General features: G+C 46.6%; 6 protein-coding genes across 6 annotated transcripts; 3 read left to right on the top strand and 3 right to left on the bottom strand.

The window, feature by feature from the left end:
• Window positions 1-918: 918 nt before the first annotated feature.
• On the bottom strand, window positions 919-1,299 carry LOC308344976 (histone H2B type 1-C/E/F/G/I; the record flags this gene model as incomplete). The annotated part of the gene is made up of 1 exon (XM_080806870.1): window positions 919-1,299. One exon carries the CDS (start codon window positions 1,297-1,299, stop codon window positions 919-921), a length of 381 nt encoding a protein of 126 aa, XP_080662996.1.
• A 403-nt stretch (window positions 1,300-1,702) lies between these two features.
• Window positions 1,703-2,095, top strand: LOC308344840 (histone H2A type 1-E; the record flags this gene model as incomplete). The annotated part of the gene is made up of 1 exon (XM_080806654.1): window positions 1,703-2,095. The coding sequence occupies one exon, from the start codon at window positions 1,703-1,705 to the stop codon at window positions 2,093-2,095; it is 393 nt and encodes a 130-aa protein (XP_080662780.1).
• Window positions 2,096-3,116: 1,021 nt separating this feature from the next.
• On the top strand, window positions 3,117-3,527 carry LOC308344801 (histone H3.1; the record flags this gene model as incomplete). Its single annotated transcript, XM_080806604.1, has 1 exon — window positions 3,117-3,527. One exon carries the CDS (start codon window positions 3,117-3,119, stop codon window positions 3,525-3,527), a length of 411 nt encoding a protein of 136 aa, XP_080662730.1.
• Window positions 3,528-7,783: 4,256 nt separating this feature from the next.
• LOC308344771 (histone H2B type 1-C/E/F/G/I) lies at window positions 7,784-11,566 on the bottom strand. Its single transcript, XM_080806538.1, has one exon. The coding sequence runs from the start codon at window positions 11,538-11,540 to the stop codon at window positions 11,160-11,162; it is 381 nt and encodes a 126-aa protein (XP_080662664.1). The 5' UTR covers window positions 11,541-11,566; the 3' UTR covers window positions 7,784-11,159.
• A 979-nt stretch (window positions 11,567-12,545) lies between these two features.
• Window positions 12,546-12,956, top strand: LOC308344711 (histone H3.1; the record flags this gene model as incomplete). The annotated part of the gene is made up of 1 exon (XM_080806457.1): window positions 12,546-12,956. One exon carries the CDS (start codon window positions 12,546-12,548, stop codon window positions 12,954-12,956), a length of 411 nt encoding a protein of 136 aa, XP_080662583.1.
• An 11,213-nt stretch (window positions 12,957-24,169) lies between these two features.
• LOC308343990 (histone H4) lies at window positions 24,170-24,481 on the bottom strand (the record flags this gene model as incomplete). The annotated part of the gene is made up of 1 exon (XM_080805276.1): window positions 24,170-24,481. The coding sequence occupies one exon, from the start codon at window positions 24,479-24,481 to the stop codon at window positions 24,170-24,172; it is 312 nt and encodes a 103-aa protein (XP_080661402.1).
• Window positions 24,482-25,157: the final 676 nt, after the last annotated feature.

The following is a 25,157-nucleotide window of genomic DNA, read 5'->3' as shown; positions in this document are numbered from 1 at the left end:
GATGTGACTGAGGACAAGATCATTTGGGACACGGAGAGGTTTAGGGAGAACTCTGGGACTCCATGGGGCTGAAAAGTGAAGAGGCTGAGAAATTGAGGCAGATCCCTCTCTCTTAATGCCTCCCCCGCAACCCCCGCCCCCTGCCCCCCCACCTCTTCCCCACCGCCCCCACCCTCCACCCCCCACCCCCGCACGCCAAGAAATCCCAGATGGAGACTTTTCACTTGCTTCCTCCCCCTTCATGTTTTCCAGTTGTAGGCAGGGTCTCTTAAACCCTTGTGTATTCAGCCGGGTAAAAAACTAGTGGAAAAGTTTCTCACCTTGCCAAGAGGCAGTATTTAGCTACGTTAAAATGTGCGGAGAACTTAGTGGAAATGGAAGGACGCGCGTTTGAGAGACTGGCAGACACCCACTGTGGTCTAGAAATGCAAATTGCAGACGGTACACTGCTCCATTAGATGCCGCTGTAGCCACTCTCAAGCTCACAGAAAGTTAGCAGGAAAAAAAAGAAGGTGGTTTCGTTTTCTCAGGAATGCTTACTCTCACTTGTTTGGACTTAGGGCAACTCAAAACCCGGACGGTTTTCCTCTAGTTACTCCCGATCTAGAGTAATGGGAGAACAACGAAAACTGAAAACGGGAAAGCAGGCTTTCGAGGTGGGAGCATCATAGGTGTGTGGCTCTTAGTAGCTACGGAGTACCGAAGCCGAACGCATTGTAGTCCGGGTACTTACAGATTTACTCCTTGCTGACCGTCTCATGCCGGAGACAACTTATGTCCCGATAGTTAGCGGCAAAAATTAAATATTGTTTGTCCTAGCTATTTTCACCAAGCTTGTAAAGTTACAGCTCTCTAAGTGACAACGTGGGTGGCTCTTAAAAGAGCCTGATGACGTTGGTGCTGCTGGCAGTGGCAAGTTCACTTGGAGCTGGTGTACTTGGTGACGGCCTTGGTGCCCTCGGACACGGCGTGCTTGGCCAGCTCCCCGGGCAGCAGCAGGCGCACGGCCGTCTGGATCTCCCTGGACGTGATGGTCGAGCGCTTGTTGTAGTGCGCCAGGCGGGACGCCTCGCCCGCGATGCGCTCGAAGATGTCGTTGACGAACGAGTTCATGATGCCCATGGCCTTGGACGAGATGCCCGTGTCGGGGTGCACCTGCTTCAGCACCTTGTACACGTACACCGAGTAGCTCTCCTTGCGGCTGCGTTTGCGCTTCTTGCCGTCCTTCTTCTGTGCCTTGGTCACCGCCTTTTTGGAGCCCTTTTTCGGGGCCGGCGCCGACTTAGCGGGTTCAGGCATAGCACTGATATAACAACTCTACCAGAAAACGAAAGATACACGCCCACGGCCCAGCGCCCTCTTATTTATTTGGTGCGTATGCAAATTAGGGATTGCAGAATTGGGCTTTCTGATTGGCTTCTGAAATAGCCTAACCCCTGATAGGCTCCTTGATTATTCTAAACTCTCATTGGCTCTTCCCCCATATTTCCAACTTTAAGTAAATTGACCTGGCAACCGTAAACGCCCTATGTAAATTAGGAGGCGGGTTGATTTGGATGGGCCTTTTGAGTGGCTGGAGTTTGTGTTGGGCGCACGGCATAGGCTGCTTTACCAAACCGCCACAGACTATAATAGTCTAGCTTCTGGCCTCTTGAGGCGCTGGTTTTCGCTTGCTTTTTGCTGCGTTGTTGTTGTGCTGAATATGTCCGGACGTGGGAAGCAGGGCGGCAAGGCGCGCGCCAAGGCCAAGACGCGCTCGTCGCGGGCGGGTCTGCAGTTCCCGGTGGGCCGCGTGCACCGCCTGCTGCGCAAGGGTAATTACGCGGAGCGGGTCGGGGCCGGCGCGCCGGTGTACCTGGCGGCCGTGCTCGAGTACCTGACGGCCGAGATCCTGGAGCTGGCGGGCAACGCGGCGCGCGACAACAAGAAGACGCGCATCATCCCGCGCCACCTGCAGCTGGCCATCCGCAACGACGAGGAGCTCAACAAGCTGCTGGGCCGCGTCACCATCGCGCAGGGCGGCGTCCTGCCCAACATCCAGGCCGTGCTGCTGCCCAAGAAGACCGAGAGCCACCACAAGGCCAAGGGCAAGTGAATCTACTTGTATACTGGTGTGTCCAGTTAAAACCTTTCTCACCCAAAGGCTCTTTTCAGAGCCGTCCACATTTTCACAAAAAAGCTTGTAGCCAAATCTAAGTCTTGCTTCTCTATTATGTAGGCCCTAAACGGTTATAGTTTGGGTGCGGCAACGACAGTTTACTTACTGCAGTTTACTTTGGCTGTCTAACCCTACTTTGTGGCCCAGGAAAAGGGGACTTCCTTAGTATGCAAGCAAGGGTTTAATATAACTGAAGGGAAGCTAGTTACAGTGATGTTAACGTTTACAAAACCTTGTCCCTAGATGGACAGTTTGACTTCGTGCTCCCTGAGTGGTGTTTAGCAAGACATGTAGACTTAGGGAAGCGAGAAGAAAGGGGGTAGTTAATTAAGTGAACCGCTGTGGAAGGGGTGCTAGCCTGGATTGGCTTAACCATTAAAAGCAGAGCTGTAGGACCAGAAATCGGCGCGAGCTGTTTCAAGGAGGAATTGGATGAAGCTTAATTAGCCCCCGTACGGGAGTCGGTCACCATTTTTTGCACACTGGTGCATCCGCTAGGCGTTTTACCTGTGGTTTCCCAGAGTGGAGATAGGAAGGGTCAGTCCAGGCCACTCAAGGTTCAGTTCAGTAAAAGTAACCATCTAAGAAAACAAAAATACATGTTTGTTCTGAAAGCGTTGCCCTCCGAATCTTAGGCCCCATTACGTAGACCCCCAGAATTGGCATCTTCTCCGATCCCCAGGTGATTTCTTGTTTAGAATTTGAGATGAAGCAGAATATGAAGCTAACTTCTCGGATCGCGGACTACAATAAAGACGGAGATTGGAATGTTGACTAATTCATCCAATCGGAGTCTGGTAGTAATTCACCAATCACATCGTTCCCTCTTTAGCCAATGGTTTTATTGCGCGGGACTTTTGAAAAATGCAAGACCAATCGGAAGGTTTCTGAGTCTATATAACGGTAACGTCTTCAGCCTTACTCGTCAGTTTAGCTTTATTTCTGAGCTCCCGGTGAGATGGCCCGCACGAAGCAGACGGCGCGCAAGTCGACCGGCGGCAAGGCCCCGCGCAAGCAGCTGGCCACCAAGGCGGCCCGCAAGAGCGCGCCGGCCACGGGCGGCGTGAAGAAGCCGCACCGCTACCGGCCCGGCACGGTGGCCCTGCGCGAGATCCGGCGCTACCAGAAGTCCACCGAGCTGCTGATCCGCAAGCTGCCGTTCCAGCGGCTGGTGCGCGAGATCGCGCAGGACTTCAAGACCGACCTGCGCTTCCAGAGCTCGGCCGTCATGGCGCTGCAGGAGGCGTGCGAGGCCTACCTCGTGGGGCTCTTCGAGGACACCAACCTCTGCGCCATCCACGCCAAGCGCGTCACCATCATGCCCAAGGACATCCAGCTGGCGCGCCGCATCCGCGGCGAGAGGGCGTAAAGCTTTCCCACCCTTGGCCCCATTAACTCAAAGGCTCTTCTAAGAGCCACCCACTTGTCTAAGACGGCTGTAATAATGACTGCGAACGGTCGAGGTTTTAAATGCCTTTTGAGGTTATCTTTGGAGTTGGTTCCCGATACTTAGACTTGGCAGGTGGCGTTTGTTTCCAGAATTGCAAACTCCTGAGCTGTCTCCATCCCTTGGCCCTTCAAGCTTACCGGGCAGATGGTAATGTATCTTCTGACTGAAGAAATGCTATGTAAATCGCATCTGGTAGCCTGAGAGTCGCTTTGACTTGGGAGGGGGAGTATCCACTTTTAGGCTGTATGCTAGTGTAGGTAGTTCTAAGCTTCTCCGGGCACAGGTGGAAGGTGAGGTTCTTTATCCACAAGAGGTTGAAGGTCGCTGTTGGTTTGCTACTGCTCCTTGCAAGGGTGAGTTCCCACAAGTTTGGACTATGACAGCTGAAAAGAGCTATGTATGTGGTCATGTTTGGTTGTCTTTTCACGCCTGAAGCCAATTTGCTCAATTCCCATCTCTATACTTAAAAGTGAAAGTTTGGGCTTTCCTTTAACATAACCCTTTATATGCAAGAAAGCAGGCTGGTAGTTGACTTAAAGATTGAGAATTTCTAATGAGCTTACTGGGAGCAGAGCCCAAGACAGTCATGATGGCTTTTACACTCTGACCCATCAAGTGTCTAACCACAGTGACTTGGACATCAGCTTGCTAGAGATGAGGATCATCAGAAAACCCCCTGCTCCCCTCCACGGGGCTAATCAGGATCTACACTGTACCAAATTCACCTCATGTGTTTGACACTAACACTAGTGAAGAATCCCATTTTAAAAAATATTTTTGGCCTCATCAAGAAAGCAACTGTGAACTCGCACCAGGAATGAGCATTTGTAAATAGCATGTTTATTTATATCGGAATTAAATGTTCTCTAAGTCAGTTGCACATAAGAAGAACTTGGGAAGATAGTTTGATTTAATACAGATCAGTGATCTCAATATTGAGTGCACATTACAGACCATTGGATGTTTTATAAAAAATATCTTTACCTGGGGTCCAATCAGTAGCATTTTAATTGTAGTCTGGGGGTGATCCCAGGCAAAAGTAATCAAAACTCAGGTGCTTTCAATAGGTTGCTAGGGTCGAGAACAGATGCTATATAAATTGTAATCATGTGCTCAGCTCCTGTTGGATTTGACTCCAGGTTTAGCAAGGATTTATCTACAGAAGGAGGCTTTCTTTAGCTTGCTTTCAGAGAGAATGTCATGCTCTCCAAAAGATGATTTTCTGGCCTGCTTGAGGACTGTTAATCTCTGCAACGAATCAAACAATATCTGGCTTTTTAGCAATTTCTTCGGACGGGGCTCTGTATATAGACTATGTATAGACTCTATGTGAGTCTATGATGACATCTGCTTTGGGCGATTGGCAATGCCAGGTTTTAAGGGATGCTACAAAGAGGAACCTTCTGGACTTCCTGGCAGACAACCTGTGGAGACCTGTCTATCTTCCCATTGGACACAAAGTGCTGTTTGCTTATTCACCTGGTTTTTCTCCATGGCCATTATTTATTAATCGATTTGTCTTTTTTTTTCCCCCCCTAGCTAATCTTTTCATTTTTTTAAAAAACTTTTTTATTATGTGACATTTCACAATATTAAGAAAGCAGAAATATTAGCTTCATAAACTCTGTGTACCCGCACCCAGTTTCTACATCACCAACACTAGCCAGATGTTTTATCTGTATCTCTTCCGCCCACTGCCTTGATCATCGTAAGGGAAATGGTATCATTTTCGCTCTCAATACTTTAAAACATGTCCACCATTTTAAAACCTCATTATGCCATGACGATTCCCCCAACAAATATTTCTTAACATGGGTGAATTTAAAAATTGTTTTTACTCCACATATCTTTGTTGAGAGTTTGTAATGTGTCAGATGATTTTCTGTGCTTTGGGAATATACTCAGAACCATCCAGACAGAATCCTTTGCCCTTGTGGAATTTACATGTGAGTCTAGGAGGGACGATACATCAGATAGATGCCACGTGTAGTATGTTAAACGGTAAGTAGGAGAAAAATAAAGCTACAATAAGGTGTGTCATGGGGAGCTGAGACTTAGATAAGGCCACCTGTGCAGATGACACTAAGAAGATCCGGAATCAGTGGAAACTCAGACTTGAAAGATGTGGAGACCCTGGGTGGCTCAGTAGGTTAAGCCTCTGCCTTCGGCTCAGGTCATGATCTCAGGGTTCTGGATGGAGCCCCGCATCGGGCTCTCTGCTCAGCAGGGAACCTGCTTTCCCCCACCTCTCTGCATGCTTTTCTGCCTACTTGTGATCTCTCTCTCTGTGTCAAATAAATAAATAAAATCTTTAAAAAACCCAAAACCTTAAAAAAAAAAGGGGGGGGGAGGGTTGCTGAGCTGCCCAGAGGCTTCCTGCAATGGGCAGGGCACAGTTGGAGGAGATGAAGGCAGAGAAACAAAGGGAAGACGATCAAGTAGGGGCTTGTAGACGTTAGCTCCGACATGTAAGGTCTTGAGAGGAGTGGAACACAGGACTTTCTGTGTCTGTTTCTCATATAAGCAGGTTCTGCTTTAGGTAGTCTCCATTGGGCTCCAGTACAAAAATTAGGCCCCAGTTTTCTTCCTGCTTTGTGCAATCCAGACCTTGAAAATAGAAGCTGACCTTGAGCATTTTATAGTTAGAAAAGGGAAAATCTCTGAAAGTTAGGGGTTAAATGCAATTCATATCCCGGTCTTTCAAATTCACTAGTTTGTTTGTTTGTCTTGCCACAGGCAAAATGTTTACCCTCAGGCAACAGACTCCATTTATTCGGATTGCAAATTCAGGATTACAAATGCAAATGTCTTCAGGGTCTAGGCAAGAGGTTCTTGGGTCAGAACCCGGGGTGAGCTCCCCACCTGTACTACACTGGGGCCGCCAGCAGCGGTGTTTCTGGGGGAATCCAAGGCCTCCGATGGCCAGCTTCGAGCTCTGGGTAACAGCTGTTTCTGTTACATCATTTGCCCAAGAGGGGTGTTAATGAAACCTGCTGTGGAAATTGTGTAGATAAAAGAGCTGTGACTTCATTAGTTCAAAAGTGTGCTTTGGTGCCTACATTGATCATTTTATTTCATCCACCCAATAACTCTGTGGGTTAGGGGCCATTAGTGGCCCAAATACAGTGTCGAAGAAGCATAGTGAGGGGAACTCCTTCACACAGGGGCTCATTTGAATAATTCAGTCATGGAATTATTATCTCTGCTGCTAGAGAATGGAGGACCATTTTTTGTTACCTGCATGGTTTAATTTTACTCCATCCATCCAACCAAAAAGTTTTGTTACCTAGCAACTCCAGCTTGAGAAAACAGAAGACGACCCAGTTTGTCCCACATTGTTCTAGGGGCTGGAAATAGAGCAGTGAGGAACGTGGGGCAAGTTCCCTGTGTGGAGCTCACAGATGTTCTCGCTGTGGGAGACCGGAAATAAACAAAAATCAACAAATACAGTATTTTGGTAGGAAAGAGATTGAAGAGATTAAGAAAACAGGCCAAGAAGATTAAGGACTGCGGGGGAGTGGGAGCCATAGGTGGTGGAGGCTTGTAGTTTTAAATAAGGTGGGTGGGGAAGACTTCACCACTCAGATGCCCCGGAGCAGGGGCAGAACGCCTGGGAGGGAGACAGGTCTGCACACACCTTTGAGAGGATCCTTCCACGGAGAAGTTACAGTGATGACTAAACAGATCCTAGTTTGGGGGCATACTCAGCGGTCTGATAGACAACTAGATAGAACCGGGTCGTCTTCTGTTTTCTCAAGCTGGAGTTGCTAGGTAAATTCAGTATTGCTTCACATGTTTTTAGTGTTTTTAAAAAGTGTGAGTCCAGGCTCCTGAGCACACCTAACTTGGATGGCGATCCAAGAGGCAAGGGAAGGAAAAAAGGAATGTTAATCTCCTGGAGGACCGCCAGCCTGATTCAAAGATAGCAGTTTTTTTTTTGGTAATTTTTAAGTTTTTTAATTAACATATAATGTATTATTAGCCCCAGGGGTACAAGTCTGTGAATCGCCAGGTTTACACACTTCACAGCACTCACCATAGCACATACCCTCCCCAAGTCCATAACCCCACCACCCTCTCCCTCCCCCCTTCCCCCATCAACCCTGTTTGTTTTGTGAGATTGAGTCTTGTATAGTTTGAAAGACAACAGTTATTAAGGAAAAGAGTATTAATTGTGTGATAATTTATTTAAAATAAAAAGTAAGAGATCTGAGGTTCCAAATAATCACTGTCATCATTTTTCAGAAGGAAGAACACAGAAACAGAGTGGTTCTTCACAATGCCTAAGGTCACCCAGCTGGTAAATTTCAGCCCAAGTAGTGGGCCTCAAATCCCTCCAATATTAAGCGTGTCTTATTGCTGTTCTGTAGTTGTGTACCTTATCATGTCCTCTACGAGATAAGATTTCATGTGCTAGATAACAAAGACCAGGCCTGGTTCACCCTTGTGCTTTGATTGAATGATATACGTCCAGTTGAGTGAGGTAGGCATTTCAGACATGGGAGGTTCCGAGGAACATGTCAGGGTTTCTCAAAATGCGAGAGCAGAGCTTTTAGCACAAAGGCAACACTGACTCTTACAGGAGGTTTGACACATAAAGAATGAGTTGACAAAATGAGTCGAAGGAGTTGAGAAAATCCACTAAGATAAAAGAGCATAAAAGCCAGGACTGAGGCAGGGAGGACTTGAATTTGTATACTGGATGGTTGGACTGGGAATGTACATTAAAACCAGTGGGCTGCCACTGGACTCCAAACTCAGCCTGATCTTTTTCACGAATCTGACCGTGGAGGCCTTCCTCCACTTTCCAACATGTTTTCTTGATCTCCCAAGACTTGCGCTGAGTGCCTCTAGCTTGACTGGGATTCCCAATAGCGTTGGGCACTCTGCTTCTGAAACAGAAAATGTGATTCTAACTAGAGTTGTATCGTTTTATTTTCTTCTTAACTGAAACAAGTACTGCCAATATTTAGAATTCATTTGTGTTGCACAATGAAGCCCCAGTGTCCTCCTGTAGATGTACGAACTCATCAGTTTCCCTCTTGTCTTATTTATAATGTTTATAATTTATAATTACCTACTTAAGCAGGAATTACCTACTTAGTTCCAGATAAGTAGTTGTCTCCTGAAACGGATTTTCCTTTCTTAGATACTAATCGAACTCCCCAAGTTTTGTGGCTGGTGTGGCCATTGACTATTTGTGGCCAACGGTGCATTAGCAAAGGCGGTGTTCCACCATTCTCAGGATTTCAGTCAATGGTGGGGCTGTCTTCCTATCCTTTTCTCCTTCCTTCAGGATGGGATATGAACAAGATAGCTGGAACTGGAGTGGACATCTTAGACTAAAGTAGGAAATTACTTGTGTGCTAGACTAGTGTGTAGTGTCGTCAAACACACTACGAGGCACGCCATTTTTGAGGCACATGACCTCCCGTGTAGGCTGACAGGGACATCCCAGGCAGCCATACATTTGATGTGGGTGTTGTCTGCAGAGGACAAAGGAGGCTCATGTGGGTGGGTGGAACATGGGTGGACAATTTAAGACTACATAAATCCTGACTGCCTCATCGGTATTTGGTGTCTCACAAATCCTTGGCACTTCTCGGTCCTTTCCTCTCTTCCTATCTACGTGTAGCGCATGAGCTCTGCTTTCTTTTCCCATGTGTCACATGACTTCTGGGCTACTAAATTATGATTTTTGGTAAATACAGCTTTTGAATTATCGTCTACATCTCATAAAATTCCTCGCTTACCTTTTTAACACTTCTTAGAAGTGTTTAACTTAGGAATCACCACTTAACATTTCTTGTGAGTTTCATCCATCCAATTTTTGATCTTGTCTTGGTCCTCAGTAGCAGAATTTAATAGCAGAATGTATGAGACTATTCTCAAATAATAGAGCAAACACACATTACACACAGGGAGGGGAATTCCCTCAGGAGAGCGGGGCCCCATTCCAGGCCTGAGCTATGTATCTGTATGTGAGAAACAGACTTTTATCTAGTTTAACCAGTAACTTCCAAGAGTATCTACTACTAACTCATAGGGGTACATAAAATACAGTCCTTAAGAGGACCAATGGACCAGATTTGCTATGCTAGCATTCCTTTCTGCATTTCAGCAAGATCAGATCCTGTATTTTAGTAAGGCATGCCACTAGGACTTCTCAAAATCCTCATGAACCAAAGATGAGACATGGCTAGATGAAAGTGTAACTGTATAGCCCCTGCGGTTAACTATAGTCCGTAAATACAAACTCTGGGTGTCTTTTTCTGCACATCGATTCTCCTCTCTCTTGCTGTCTCCTTTTTCCTTATCATTGTCTCTTACTCCACCTTCCTTCCAGAATTGCTTTTCAAGATTAAATCCATTCAGCTTTGGCAATGCTAAAGTGATCTTCAGACAGAGGCTTGCCCCTTCTGTTAGTCTGTGCGGTTGCTAAAATGTCCATTCTAGACAGGGAGCCCTGTGAGGTCAAGGATTGTTTCTATCCTGCTCACTGATCTTTCCCAAGTACCTGTCACTTTCTGAAACTTAATAGGCTCCAATACATGAGGGAATCAATCCAGAGTCCTCGTCCTTCCACTTGACACATCATTTGGGGAGGAATTTGATATATGATTCTAGAATACTCTGTACTAACCACCGTCCTCCCTGCCCCAAACTCCGTGACCCAACAGGGAAGTGTCTAGAAGGGTGGACTTGTCAAAAGTGAGGACAGTAACTAAAGTATCGTGGTTGAGTTTAATCTCAGGGTAATTTATAAATCTATAGCTGACATTATATTCTGGCTAATGGTTCCTATCAAGCCTCTTAAGGGGAGACTACCCATGCCTGGCTTCTGCGTTGACAGCCAGACATTACCCCAAATAAGAGAGGTACTGTCCCAGGCTGTTTGCTGCTGCATCTTTCCCTTCTCCTTCCTCCAAGTCCTGTTTAACCTTTCCCAAAGAAGCCTGAATGCCTCTATTACTTGCAGAATAATAGCTAGTTTTGAGTGAGTTATCCTTCAAAAGACATCCTTTCTTTTCAGTAAAGTTTCCCCCTCAACCACTTCCATTTACTAGAAAGTTAGTTTCTCACACTTTCAGGTATACATGTTCCTGTTTTCCACTGAATAGGTTTCACACAGACCCAGCGAGCACGGCATGCTCTCTAGACAAGCTTGTCTATAGAGGATGCCCAATATATATTCAACTTGTAGCGACTACTCAAAACTTTCACAGCTACAAGCCCTGAAGAAAACTCTGGCTTGGATGAATTTCATTTTCTGAGATTCTAAACCAAAGTTCAGCAACTGAAACTACCTTATCTTCAAAGCAAGTTGTTTTTTGATTTTTTTTTCCTGCGTTTGCTAAAGCCATCTCTGCCCTAGTAAGAAAAGCTACTGAGAAAACAAAGATGGGAATATAAGAGATAGAAATTTTAACTTGGGTCACAGCTTTTCCTTAGTACGAAAACAGTTCAGTATTAAAGCTCTTTAAGCTGAAAGAGTGAGTGGCTCTGAAAAGAGCCTTTGGGGTTGGATACTAAGAGGCTTACTTGGCGGGTTCACTTGGAGCTGGTGTACTTGGTGACGGCCTTGGTGCCCTCGGACACGGCGTGCTTGGCCAGCTCCCCGGGCAGCAGCAGGCGCACGGCCGTCTGGATCTCCCTGGACGTGATGGTCGAGCGCTTGTTGTAGTGCGCCAGGCGGGACGCCTCGCCCGCGATGCGCTCGAAGATGTCGTTGACGAACGAGTTCATGATGCCCATGGCCTTGGACGAGATGCCCGTGTCGGGGTGCACCTGCTTCAGCACCTTGTACACGTACACCGAGTAGCTCTCCTTGCGGCTGCGTTTGCGCTTCTTGCCGTCCTTCTTCTGCGCCTTGGTCACCGCCTTCTTGGAGCCCTTCTTCGGGGCCGGGGCCGACTTGGCTGGTTCAGGCATGATGAAGATCAGACGCCAAAACCTACTAGAGTGAAAGCTGGGAGCCGGGTTGCCTACTTTTATATGGCTTGTATGCAAATAGAGACTTAATCTGCCTTAATGTCTGATTGGAGCAAATCAGCCAGTAGAAATGCCTTACGCAAATAAGGAGACTTCCTGTCTCCTTTCTGATTGGCTGTTTATGTGGCTGCAACTTTAGACTCTTTTCTCTATTAGAAAAAAGTGTTTTCAAAACAGCCGAAGTTTAGTGTCTCGTCAATGTTAACTATTTATGAGCCTTGTGTCTTCCCAAGTCCCAGTCTAAAGAGACAAAAGTCTGCTATAAATTTATGACCCTCTTTTCCCGCCAAATTGCAGTTACCCGGATACTCAATGCAGGAAAGAGAACACAAAAATTAGCTGAATATTTTCAAAGTTATGCCATGGCATTCCCAGTTTGATCAAAGTCGGCAAAATTTGAGGTTTAAGGCTCAGAGGATCGTCACACTTCAACAGCGGTGCGATTTTTATTCCCTAGAACCAGCGTCTGGAAGTGGTGTCTGGAAGTGGCGTTCGGAGTTATGGGATAGGGTGTTTCCACTGCAAAAAATACAACGTTTCTTCAAGGTCAGAAGCTTTGAGAAGTGATAAAGGACGAAACTGGACTGGGTCAATCACGTCCAAGAGCAGAGCTTCTGAAACCGCTCAGGAACTATACATTTTCATTTGTGTGTCTTCCTAAATTTAATACCGAACAAGGGGATTAAAACAAAACCGATTAAGGTAGTCTAAAACAAACTACAGGCTGCATAAGGGACGGAGAACTGTAAGTGAGAAGATAAGAAGCACATTTCAACAGAAGACTTTCTTAAGTGAGTCCTGGTAGCCAATCACAAGACTCACCAAGTTACTTAATTCACGGCGCGGAATTTGAAGATTCGGACCAATCAGGAGGACGTTGCCTTTATAAATAGGAGCCTGCACGAGAGCCCTTTCAGTTGTAAATCGTGTCTTCAATCTCTGGGCATGGCTCGCACGAAGCAGACGGCGCGCAAGTCGACCGGCGGCAAGGCCCCGCGCAAGCAGCTGGCCACCAAGGCGGCCCGCAAGAGCGCGCCGGCCACGGGCGGCGTGAAGAAGCCGCACCGCTACCGGCCCGGCACGGTGGCCCTGCGCGAGATCCGGCGCTACCAGAAGTCCACCGAGCTGCTGATCCGCAAGCTGCCGTTCCAGCGGCTGGTGCGCGAGATCGCGCAGGACTTCAAGACCGACCTGCGCTTCCAGAGCTCGGCCGTCATGGCGCTGCAGGAGGCGTGCGAGGCCTACCTCGTGGGGCTCTTCGAGGACACCAACCTCTGCGCCATCCACGCCAAGCGCGTCACCATCATGCCCAAGGACATCCAGCTGGCGCGCCGCATCCGCGGCGAGAGGGCTTAAGTCTCTGGAAGGGGAGCGCCAACTTTGAACCCAAAGGCTCTTTTCAGAGCCACCTACAATTTCGGCCTGAAGAGCTGTGCCGCACGAGTGGGATTTCCGCCCTCCCCGCACCCCCCACTCTCTACCGCCCCCCACTCCCAGTGTAGTGGGACTGCTAGGGGTGGCGGCCAGGGCTGCTCGGTTGGCGAAGGTGTGCCTGTGCGCTCTCGCTGGCTGCCTACGGCCCTGCTCTGGCCTTTGCCCGAACCCTCGCCAAACGATGGGATCCTTCCCTTGACCAGCCCGTGTTTCCTCGGAGGCCGATTGCGCTGCGTTCGCAGCAGAGCGTGTTTTAACAATCTTGGTTATTTCCTTGCAGCCGTCCATGTGGCTGAGTATTTTAAAAAGGGTTCCTAAAACGCCGGATTTAAGTGCTTTCAGGTTAGTTATGAAATAATGCAGTGGCAAGTTATGTATCCAGTCCTGAAAACAACAGCTCCCGGTTTAGGAAATCTACCGAGCATGATGTCAAGGCCTGTCCCGCAGCTAGTCAGGGCCAGCCTGCATGCAAGGTCAGCAGTTGATACATTCAGACAGGCACATGAATACATAAAACGTAATCATGACTGCAACTTGCCAGGAATCCAGGCATGGATTTCCACATTTCATTCTCCTAGGAGAAAGAACGGATCCTCGAGCAACCTGGAAAGCATCCTAGGGGTTTACAGCGTTTGCCAACGTTTGCTGGGGCATGTGCACACCTGTGTTCAGGAACCCATGCGGAGTGGTCCCCGAGAGCAATTTGGTGGCAGTCCATTTCTTGACCGAGCAGTACATCCTGTAGTAATGGTCAGCTCTTCTGTCCTGGAAATAGACATCTGGTACCTCAAGCGTGGGTTTTGCAGTTTTCAGAGTTCAGCTTGGAGCCGCACCAGCAGCAGCAGCGCGGGTGGGCAGCAGCCGGTACGGGCAGGGCACCACTACCCAACGTGGGGGCTGGAGTAGTAGCTGAGTATCTTCACACCAGGAATTCAGAACTTGTTGCAGCTCATAAATGAAACCTTAAGGTTGTGCAGAATGTGACTGCGCCTTCGTTGTGTGAGAAACGGAGTTAGTCATTAGGGCAGAACCCAGCCCTTGCACAGGTAGTGGTGCCTAACCCCTTGTTACTCCTCAAAGAACCAAGGAGGCAACAGCTCTAATGTTTCCTCCCAACAAATTCAGAATCCTATAAAAACCCTAGAGCCATGGAGGATCTGTACATCATTCAGGTTTCACAGACATTAGTCGTGGGAACTCCTAGCCTCATCCCAGGGTTTATCCCTCGTTGTGGGGATTACTAAACACTAGAGGATTGGGGGGAACTAAGTGAACAGCTCTGCACATCAGTGAAAACCCAAGTCCCATGACAGGAACCACAGGACGAGGATACTAGCAGTTTATTCAACAAATATTGGAGGTTCTTGGTGAGATAAATCACCTGCTACAGAACCCAGAAGTCAGATTTTGGAAACAACTGAAAATGTCGCTCAATGCAATATTTTGGAAACTTGACACAAACTTGCAAATAATATGGCAACATATCCTGTGGTTTCTTTGTGACTATTGAGAGGGTTATAAGGCCCCCAGTCATCACGGTGTTACTTTTGCATTTTAAAAAATGTAACTGTAAGGTGGAATGCTAGAAACACAAAACAAAACTGGCAAGAATGGGGTGGGGGGGGCACAAAACAAAAATGTTGTACATGAAAACTCATAACAGCTTTGTTTGCAATAGCCATAATATTAAGAAACAGCTTCATAGCTTTCAATGGGTGAATGGTTAAATAAATTCTCATGCATCCATGCATGAAATGCTACTCAGCAACAAAAGGGAGGCTAGTGATACACACAACAACCGGGCTGGACTCAAGGGGATCATGCTTAGTGAAAAAGGACTACTGGGGAGGAAAAGTTTTCCTCTACCCTTGCAGGTTCTTTGGCTGTACAGTGATACAAAAACAGATTAACAGGAGAAAAATTTAATCATGTGTGTATGGTAAAACCAGTGAGAGTTGAAAAGACCGGTAGTCTAGGTAACAGCATTTTGCCAATATCAATTACCTGGCTTTGATATTGTAACATGCACTGGTTATATGGGATATGACCATTAGAGAAATGGGTTCAAGGGGATCTAGTCTCTACTGTGGCAACTTCTTGTGAATCCAGTTACTGCAAAATAACAAGGTAAAACAAACAAACAAAAAGTTGCTGTGACAATTATTTAGTGATTGCTACTTTGCAATGCTTGGGATTCTGTGGTTTGTTTAAGAAAACAATGTGCTTTCTGCATCCCCCCCCCCCCCCCCAAGCAGCAGTTTTTTTGCTTTCCTCTGGCTTTTGCTTTCTTCTTCTGGTGACTTGTCCATTGGGCTGACGTTTGGTTCATTTATGCTGGTACGTGATGTTTTATATATTGTTGCCCCTACCTCGAAAGTAAATGGACTTTCAGAATTTGATATTCCTAATCTCCAGATTTTTTGATGGGGTACTTGGCTGAGCTAATCCATGCTCTTTTTGAACATCATAAGTACGCAATAAAAATCATTTCTTATTTGACAGTTCTATTTATTCTAAGGACACCATTTATATTTTCTTAAAGCTAAGCTACCATGTAACTAGCTCAACACGTATACTTTTCCTTAGGGTTCATGATATCTCTGCTTGTGTTACATGCACTAAGCCCACAAAAGGGCTCTCCACCTTCTGTCCTCTATATGAGAAGAACAGACTTTTGACAATTTACATCCTCTTCCTCTGCAACCCTTCATTGTTGAAATACATATGCTTAATTTGTTAGGTAAAGCACACTGGACGTATACATGTGTTACATTGGAAATGTTTTGAAATCCTTCCAAAATACTTTGTTTTTAAGAATAGAATTCCTGGGCAGTACGAACTTATTGTTCACAAACTAGATGCCAGTCATTTGCTTATAATAACTCACTTACCAACTGCTGCTGTACCTTCTTACCGCAAGGCTACCGAAACTCAGGTAAATCAACAGACAGGTTCAATGTTACAGTTTGAAAGCTGCCACTCACTGATCCCAAACCTGAAGCCTGGCCTGCTGCTCGTATATTTACGAATTCCTTTGCTTCTTGGGGTTTGGGCTTGATTAAACTCCAGTGTGGCAATGATCCAAGAATATATATGGAAAAGATAAATCGTTACACACACGTGTACATATATACGAAGGAGGTCATTTCTTTGTTGTGCATGTCTGAAACTTGTGTTTAGAGGCTCTTGTTTCCCAAATACCAGTAAGTCACCCTATCCCGTGTCTACTTTAGGCCTTAGAAGCAAACGGGGTGAGGACTCCGAGCGATTTCCTAATTTTTCTGGTGTTTTAGTTTTCACAGAGTTCTGCACAGTTGTTACGAAAGGGACTGCTGGGGGCTGGTATTAAGTCCCATACAGTCCTTCGCTTGTAATTCCCAGGGACTACTTACTGTGCCTGGTCGCGGCAAGGGCGGGAAGGGCCTGGGCAAGGTGCTGCGCGACAACATCCAGGGCATCACCAAGCCCGCCATCCGGCGGCTGGCCCGGCGCGGCGGCGTCAAGCGCATCTCCGGCCTCATCTACGAGGAGACCCGCGGGGTGCTCAAGGTGTTCCTGGAGAACGTGATCCGCGACGCCGTCACCTACACGGAGCACGCCAAGCGCAAGACGGTCACGGCCATGGACGTGGTCTACGCGCTCAAGCGCCAGGGCCGCACCCTCTACGGCTTCGGGGGCTGAGCATTGTCCTCTCCTCACCGGTTCCCTGGTTTCTCACCCAAAGACCCTCTTCAGGGCCGTCTGCTTTTCTACTAAGGATCTCTCACTTGCCCCTGGGTGCTGCTGTGGGGTTGGGGGTGCCTTGGTACAAAACGTTGAAAGTTCATGGGCACCAACTGTCACCTGATGCTGTTCAGTGTTCGTATCAGCTGCTGCGAATGTAGCATCGAACACTTTTCAGGATCGACAGGCGTGAAGTGGTGAAATCGCTACAGCACGTAATGAAACGGGGCGGGGGGGGTGGTTAGACAGGTTTGCGGAGGAGGAATCTTTTGGGCCACCTGCAGACACGACAGTTCTGAGCGCCGCTCGGCCTCTCTAAGGACGCTAAGCTATAGTTTAGCTAAGTTTGCTACAGTGTTTTCTCTAGTGTTACAAGTTTTATTTTTTTCAGTATACATTTGTATGTGTGTGTTTGTAAGTGGTGGAGTCTCCCAGCCATGTTATGTTCTGCCTAGTCAGATCTGTTAACTTCAGAATAAAAACAGTAATGAGCATAAACCTTAGCATACGCCATGTTGAATGCATTTGTTGCACAGAGTTTTGTCCTGTGTCAAGCCTATTTTTGATGAGATGGTCAAAGATTAGCAATGCTAAAACCTTTTGTAAAAAAGCTGGGGAACACTAGATTCAAATGATGTCCAAGTATCTCCAAACAATGGTATTTGCAAAGGAAAAATATATCTTTAAAGGGGAGAAATGCCTCCTTCCTCCTCCCCACCCCCAACTCCTTCCATCCCCCCAACCCCGTGTATTAGCTAAGTGTTGTAATCTAGCGCCACTAAAAGTAACCGACCACCTCTGAGTCTTCCCTTGTGCGTGATAAATATAGAGCCTCACCTTGGACAGAAGTGTAGGAACCTAATCATACCTCAAGCTGCTGTTTACAGAGAGTACAGGGGATAAGGAGTCAGTTAAACACCATCACATGGGGAAGACATCAGACCGGAAGGCGGGACATTATATAACACAATTTGTTTGGTTTCTCCCAAAGGTCAGTCATAACAAAAAGGTGGAGGAGTGTTCAAGATCAAAAGAGACTCAAGTAATAGAGCACTGAACAAGATGGGTTGATCGGATCCTGGCTATCTATAGATAAAGCTATAAAGGCCATTTTGGAGACAAGTGGGGAAACTTGAATGCAGACTGGATATTAAATCATTCTATGAATTAATTTCTTTTCTTTTTTCTTCTTCTTTTTCTTTGTTTTGTTTGATAATGTTAAGATTATGTGGAACATTCCCTTATTCTTAGGAGTTAGATACTGAAATATTTAGGGGTTCAAGCCTCATGATGTCTCCAATCTACTTTTAAATGGCTTGGCAAAAAAATGTATATGCACATAGACATATACTCAACAGTAGTAAATTGTGCTCAGTTATTGAATTTAAGTGTTGTTTATAAAGATAATTGATCAACTCAGCTTTTATCTTTTTTGTTTGAATATTTTTATAATAAAAATGGGGGGAAATGAAACAGGTGACAAAACACGTTGAAAATGGATGTGTGTCATTATGGGAGAGGCTGAACAGGTGAGTGTAATGATCTGTGTGCACGCAGAGAGGGGACAGACACAGGAGGACACTCTGTCCCATGATGTGTGTCAGAAGCCTGTGTCTTATTCCCCTCATGCTGACTCCTTGAACAGAAGTGGGCTGGAGGGCAAGGACATGGACCAGGTCACTTCTGGCCATATTGTCGAAGAGTAGGTTAGCCACTGGAGTAAAGATCCAGGGGGACAGTGAGTAGTTAAATGCCATGGAGTTTGGGAAAGAATTTCTGAAGGAGGCCCTGCAGTTGCCGGAGTGAGGAAGGCCCCTCCCATCAGCCCAAAACCTGGGCACCAGCCTGCTTCCAATTACTCTTTGGGATATGGGGCCCGTCCATACTCTTTGTGCTGTGGAGTCGCCGCCTTGCACTAAGGTCACTGTTCAGTCAAGGTCAGGACAGGTGACAGAGAGCCTCCTCACACTGGGCAACAGGAGGAGCGTGTTCTAAAGAAGCAGAAATCAGAATATTGGTTATTTTCATCTAAAGGCACTTGAAAAACGTAGATGCAAGAAGGGGGCTCTGACCTTCCTTATGTTTCCTTCCAAAAAGCAGGAGATAAAATTCCCAAGGGAAAGGTGCCCCTTCCTGTCCCGGGAGGAAAGAACATTCTTCTCACCAGAGACGGGAACGGAGATGGACAGAGATCTGTAAAAATGGACCTTGTTAAAATACTCTCATCTTCCTTCAGCTACCCTTTACCATTCAAGTCACTGGTCCATAATTTCCTCTTTTCGCGCAACCGAGGCTGTACATACACAGGCCTAACCACTTCTTTGGGTCTTCGTGTTCTTGTGAAGACTCCAGAGCATGTGGAAAGTAAACTTTGTATTGTTTTTCTCCTGATAATTTTGCCTTCCCTACACATTGGTGTTGGGAAGCAACTTTAAGTACGTAAAATACACAAACTCGACCAGAACATATTTGAAACCATTTAATCCATTTAATACCTTTTTTTTTTTTTTTTAAATTTTAAAAACTCCAAGTGCTTAGTTGCAACAAGAAAGACTGACTCTGGTTGATCAAACATGAAAGGTGATGTTTTAAGGGGTAGATGACCGCGTCCTGGGGAGGGCTGTGGAACCAGCCCTGAAGACTCCCAGGTACAAAACTTGAAACCATGCTTGGAATCATTCCAGGTGCTGAGGTCACAAAGGCCACCGCTCAGCGTGTACTTGATGCCCTGGAAGCCATGGTTGCTGCTATTGCCAAAGTCTGGATCCTTCTATCAGCTCCTCTCCCAGCGGAAGTGAAGCTCCAGTCTCTGCTGTCCCATCCTGCAATTCTGAAGAGAAGTCTTTCGAAGGGGACAGTGATCCACAGAGCCAGGCCACATGGCTCCATTTTAGCCATGAAGGAGGCTTGACCGTTGTTGGGAAGCCTGGGCACGTGAAGTCTGTTCTAACCTGGGAACTGCACAAACTGATGAAGGGAATAAATAGATCAGTAGTTTACAAACTTTTTGTCCTACAAGTTCCGCAGTAAAAAACCAAACCAAACCAAACCATATATACTTGAAACTAAAATTTTATGATGTGATATTTTCATTTATTACGTGAGATGGTGTTTTGATATTTTCTTTATATTATATTATACTATTTTTTAAAAAGTCCACATCAAAGGATATGATGTAGGAAAGATCAGGACTTGAAGCCGATGGCCAAGAAAGAATTCTTGAGATGTCTTTGGTGTAAAAACAGTGATTTTTTTTTTTTTAAGATTTTGTTTATTCATTTGACAGACAGAGATCACAAGTAGGCAGAGGAGCAGGCAGAGAGAGAGGAGGAAGCAGGCTCCCTGCCGAGCAGAGAGCCCAAAACGGTGATTTTCTTAAAGCATGGGAACAGGACTGTGGGCAGAAAGATCTGCGCCAGGATTGCAAGGAGTGGCTCGTTACATACTTCCGCGTTGGGAGGGGGTTAGGGAAGCGTAAGTCTTGAGTTTCTAGGACCTAGCTGTTGTTAGGAAATTTATTACTGTTTAGTAAAAACTCAGTCATGGGACTCTTCAGATGTATATCAGCGGGTCATATGCTTAGAGGATGATTGCCAACGTGTATCTTGGCGGGGGTGGGGGCAGAGATAAAGGAATTTTCCTAAGAAATTTTTATATGTTAAAGTGGACTTACAAGATCCTGGAGGTCAGGCTAAGATTGCCTTTTGCCCTTAGTAAAGTATTAATATCGAGGCAGCTGAGTTCCTAGAAAGGAAGGTCACTCTGCCTGTTTTAAGAACTTGTGAAAGGGCCGTAAGTAGTAAGGAAATATCATTTTTCTTCTGCTTTTGTTTCCCACAACAGATGCAGGTAAATCGGAATTTTAATCTTGTATTCAGAAGGGCACTTAACAAATCTGAATAAACGTACCATTTTCACTCAGAGTAAGTTAATTTGGATTAACTTGGATGATTAAGTATTTTCTGTTGCAATAACTATTTTTCATACTGTATCAGTGAATATGCTAAAAACACCATACCATACATTTTTAGGAAAGTGAATACATTGTATTTTAGGAAATACATTGTAGTTTAGGAAAGTAAATACAATTCATACATTGTAGAAAAAGTCAACCCTAGTTACAGAACTAAAGGAACAGTTTTTTTGTTTTGTTTTTTTTCAAGTAGGCTGCACACCCAGCGTGGAGCCCAATGTGGGGCTTGAACCCATGACCCTGAGATCAAGACCCGAGCTGAGATTAAGAATTGGACACCCACCCAACTGAGCCACCCAGGCACCCCAAGAAATAATTTCTTTGGCATCACACTTAAACCAGATATGGGCCCCCCCCACGCCCCACCAAATTGCTGCTAATCCCTCTTTTATATTCTTTCTCCTATAACTCATACCAGCAAAATAAAGCTTAGGAGTTCTATAGCAACATATGACTATTCCATTAAATAGTGATAGAAATCTGGCTCCCTTTGATTATATAGGAGCCTATGACAGTGGCATTTTTGTGAGAAAATTTTGGGTAAAATTATCCTCTTTGAAAGGTGGACATTAAAATAAAGACCTTTGAGAACAGGAAACAGGAGGCATCTTTATTTTAGACATACAGATTGGGACTCATTAAATTATTTTTATTACAAATTGAGAGTTTACAATCTGTATCTAAAAGTCTGCAATAGTCCTTTGTAGCCACAAGCCTGACATTTGTCTCAAGGAAAATGGTAAGAGAGGAAAAAGTTCTAGGGGAGCAGATAAAATTATTAAAGGAGAGGAATTCATTTAAAAGTTTACTTGTGGGGCGCCTGAGTGGCTCAGTGGGTTAAGCCTCTGCCTTCGGCTCAGGTCATGATGCCGGGGTCCTGGGATCGAGCCCCACATCGGGCTCTCTGCTCAGCAGGGAGCCTGCTTCCTCCTCTCTCTCTGCTTGCCTCTCTGCCTGCCTGTGATCTCTGTCTGTCAAATAAACAAATAAATTCTTTAAAAAAAAATAAAAATAAAAGTTTACTTGTGGGGCACCTGGGTGGCTCAGTGGGTTAAAGCCTCTGCCTTCAGCTCGGGTCATGATCCCACCCGCATCGGGCTCTCTGCTCAGCGGGAAACCTGCTTCCCTTCCTCTCTCTCTGCCTGCCTCTCTGCTTACTTGTGATCTCTGTCTCTCAAATAAATTAAAAATCTAAAAAAAAAAAAAAAAGGTTTACTTGTGGCCTCTGATAGCTTATCCATTTCACTGAATCATTTAGTCATTGCACAAATATTTACTAAGTGAGTACTAGGTGCTGGTAATTACCTGGGTCCTGAGAGTGTCAAAATGATACTGTCCACGCCTTCAAGGCATCCGGAGAGCTGTTTAAGTGTGTGGTAGCTATTCAGTTGGATAGGAAACTCTGAAGTTGGGTTAGGTACATGTATGGAGCACGTGTATTGGAATGTCAGGAAGTCCTAGGCACTGAGTTTGCCTGGGAGAATCAGGTGAAGTTTTCCAGCAGGAAACTTAAATAAGGGAAGGGGATCGGGATCTGCCACCCCAAACTATGCCACCTTATATAGGAACTTATACATGAAGCATATGGATTAACTTTGCGTTCAAGGCATTTGAATGTCCAGGGCTCAAGCCCCACATCGGTCTCCCAGGGAGCCTGCTTCCTCCTCTCTCTCTGCCTACTTGTGATCTCTCTGTCAAATATATAAATAAAAATCTTGGAAAAAAAAGCGGATCCTCTCAAAAATAAGGGATGTTGTCATACATCTCGTCCTAGGGAGCGACACTTGTCTCTTGCCAGAAATGAGAAGTCGGTACCACACCTAGACAGACTTTGTTGAAAACATTCACATCTGCCATCTATCCTTTTGGGGCCCATTTATCTTTCCAAAATCACTTGCTTTTCCATAAGAGTCCTTCTTCCCTTCCGCAGATGTTAGGAGAACCAGTGAAGGCTTTTCATTTTTCGTGGTTTTGCCTAGATGGGATAATGAAATGTGCACATCACTGAAGTCTCTGCAGCGAGGTGATGGGATAGTGGGGGGCGGGGGTTGGGGGTAGGGATACAGGCAAAGATCTGGCAGGAACCTGTGGTCACAAGAGCAGAGGCTTGGGCTGGGAGGCCGTGTGCAAGAGGAAGAACGTCCCTCTACCCTTTCCGGGTGTCTGGCTGAGCCTGAGAATGAAGTTGACATAAAACAGTTTAACAAGAGAAAAGCATACACGTGTTACTGAATATTTTTATGTGCTCGTGGGGGTCTTCACAGGAAAACGAAGCACCCGAAAGTGGTTAGGCCTAAGAGCTTATACACTAGGTTAAACAAAGAGCAGTAGGTTGGGATGGCCTCTTGGGCTATTCAGCTGATACACAGCTCCTTCCTGGGTGCCTGGATGTCTCACCACCAATGGAAGAGTCTGGAAGAGACGACTCAAGGAGGATCTTCGGGCTGATGGGAAGAGGACACAAGTTTGTTCATTGGGAAAAATCCCAAGAATAGGGTCCCCAAAGCAAAGTTAAGAGTCATGGATAAACTGGGTCAGGAAGAAAGGCACCGCACAACCCTGTGAAGAATGCAAGGGGAGGAGGGATGGACAGGGTCAGTCAGAGCAGAGATGCTTAGTGTTCTTTTGGATTTGCCAATTGGGTCGCTGGTAACCACGGAAAGGGTATTTTTAGTGAATGGTGCAAAAGTCACATAATCAAGAATGACTAAGATGGGGACGCCTGGGTGGCTCAGTGGGTTAAGCCTTTTCCTTCTGCTCAGGCCATGATCCCAGGGTCCTGGGATCGAGCCCATGGGGCTCTCTGCTCAGGGAGAGCCTGCTTCCTCCTCTCTGCCTACTTGTGATCTGTCAAATAAATAAAATAAATTAGAAAAAAAAAGACCAGTCCCAAGATCTGCTTTAAAAAAAAAAAAAAAGGAATGACTGAGATGTAGATACTCCAGATTACTTGGAAGTTTAACACAAGGACCTAGTAATCGATAGGTGTCTGAAGGGCTCGTTTTTTCCAGCACCCAGTGGCACAAATCCAAGTCTTAGGTAGGGAGGGCAGATTTTCAGAGTCAGAGTAAGCTTGGTCCGAAGACCACTTCTTCTGCTTGCCTGTCTGGCAGGGAGGAGAGAAATGAGGTTCTAGGTGGGAAGGCCAGACCAGAGTTGAGGAGGGAGGCAGGCCTGGCGGCTGCAAGCCACCCACCTTCCCCGCCTGGGTTCCGCCGAGCGTGGCCGCCCCTGGGCGCCAACTGCCACCGGCCGCGCCGCTGCCTCCACAAACCCGAGAACGAAACCCTCGTCCCGAGTCCAAAGAAAGGACACCGGAAAAGTAGTAAATGTGCTGTAAGTCTGCCCGGAACAGCTCTTCCTGCGAGCAAGTGGGTGGCCCTGAAAAGGACCTTTAGGGAAGGCGGTGAGGCTGCAGCCCCGAAAGCTGCGGCCAGGCTCAGCCCCCGAAGCCGTAGAGGGTGCGGCCCTGGCGCTTGAGCGCGTAGACCACGTCCATGGCCGTGACCGTCTTGCGCTTGGCGTGCTCCGTGTAGGTGACGGCGTCGCGGATCACGTTCTCCAGGAACACCTTGAGCACCCCGCGGGTCTCCTCGTAGATGAGGCCGGAGATGCGCTTGACGCCGCCGCGCCGGGCCAGCCGCCGGATGGCGGGCTTGGTGATGCCCTGGATGTTGTCGCGCAGCACCTTGCGGTGCCGCTTGGCGCCCCCCTTGCCCAGGCCCTTCCCGCCCTTGCCGCGACCAGACATGGTAGGTAACAGTTCACCGTCACACTGCAGTACCGAAGCGCTGCCTGCAGCCCTTTATATACCAGTCTTGCGGACCTTTTAGGAAACTGAAACTCTGGGGGCGGGAACGAGTCCTCCCCTCCGCCTCCTCCCACCTTCCTGGGCGGGGCCGAGGCTTAGCGAGGGGAGGGGCGGGGAGTGGGGACCGCGTCTGACTCCCCTGTCCTTCCAGAGGCTGGAGTCGCTGGTTTCTGCGACTAGTCCTGTGCCTGTGGGGTTTCTCAGATATTGTATAAATCTCTTCACCTCTTTTTAAATCATGTATAATAAAAAAGGAGGCAGTGACGCTATGGTTGTCCATAAAAGCGAGGGATAACAGAGTGAACTTAAAAAAAAAAAGTGCAAGTATTAATGCTTACAATTTTAACAACACTTACTTAAATTGGGCAGATCAGGGAATATTCCCCTTTGGCAGAACATATATACTTTAGTGGTTTTCAGCATTCCTGATAAAAAGGAAACTCTAGGAAGGGGAGGAAATGTTAATTGAATTTCCGCTCTTTGCTCCCAAATTTATAAAGCACTATTTGCGTTGTAGAGATGAGGAACTCCAGGCTTAGAGACCTAATCCTGTTCTAATAAGTGGTATTGTTGGGGGTAGAGCTGGGGTCTTCTGATTCCGGTCTTATGATCTTGC

The sequence above is a fragment of the Martes martes genome, assembly GCF_963455335.1.
Source record: "Martes martes genome assembly, chromosome: 6".
Taxonomy (NCBI): Eukaryota; Metazoa; Chordata; class Mammalia; order Carnivora; family Mustelidae; genus Martes; species Martes martes.
This window is presented reverse-complemented; position numbering and strand designations above follow the sequence as displayed.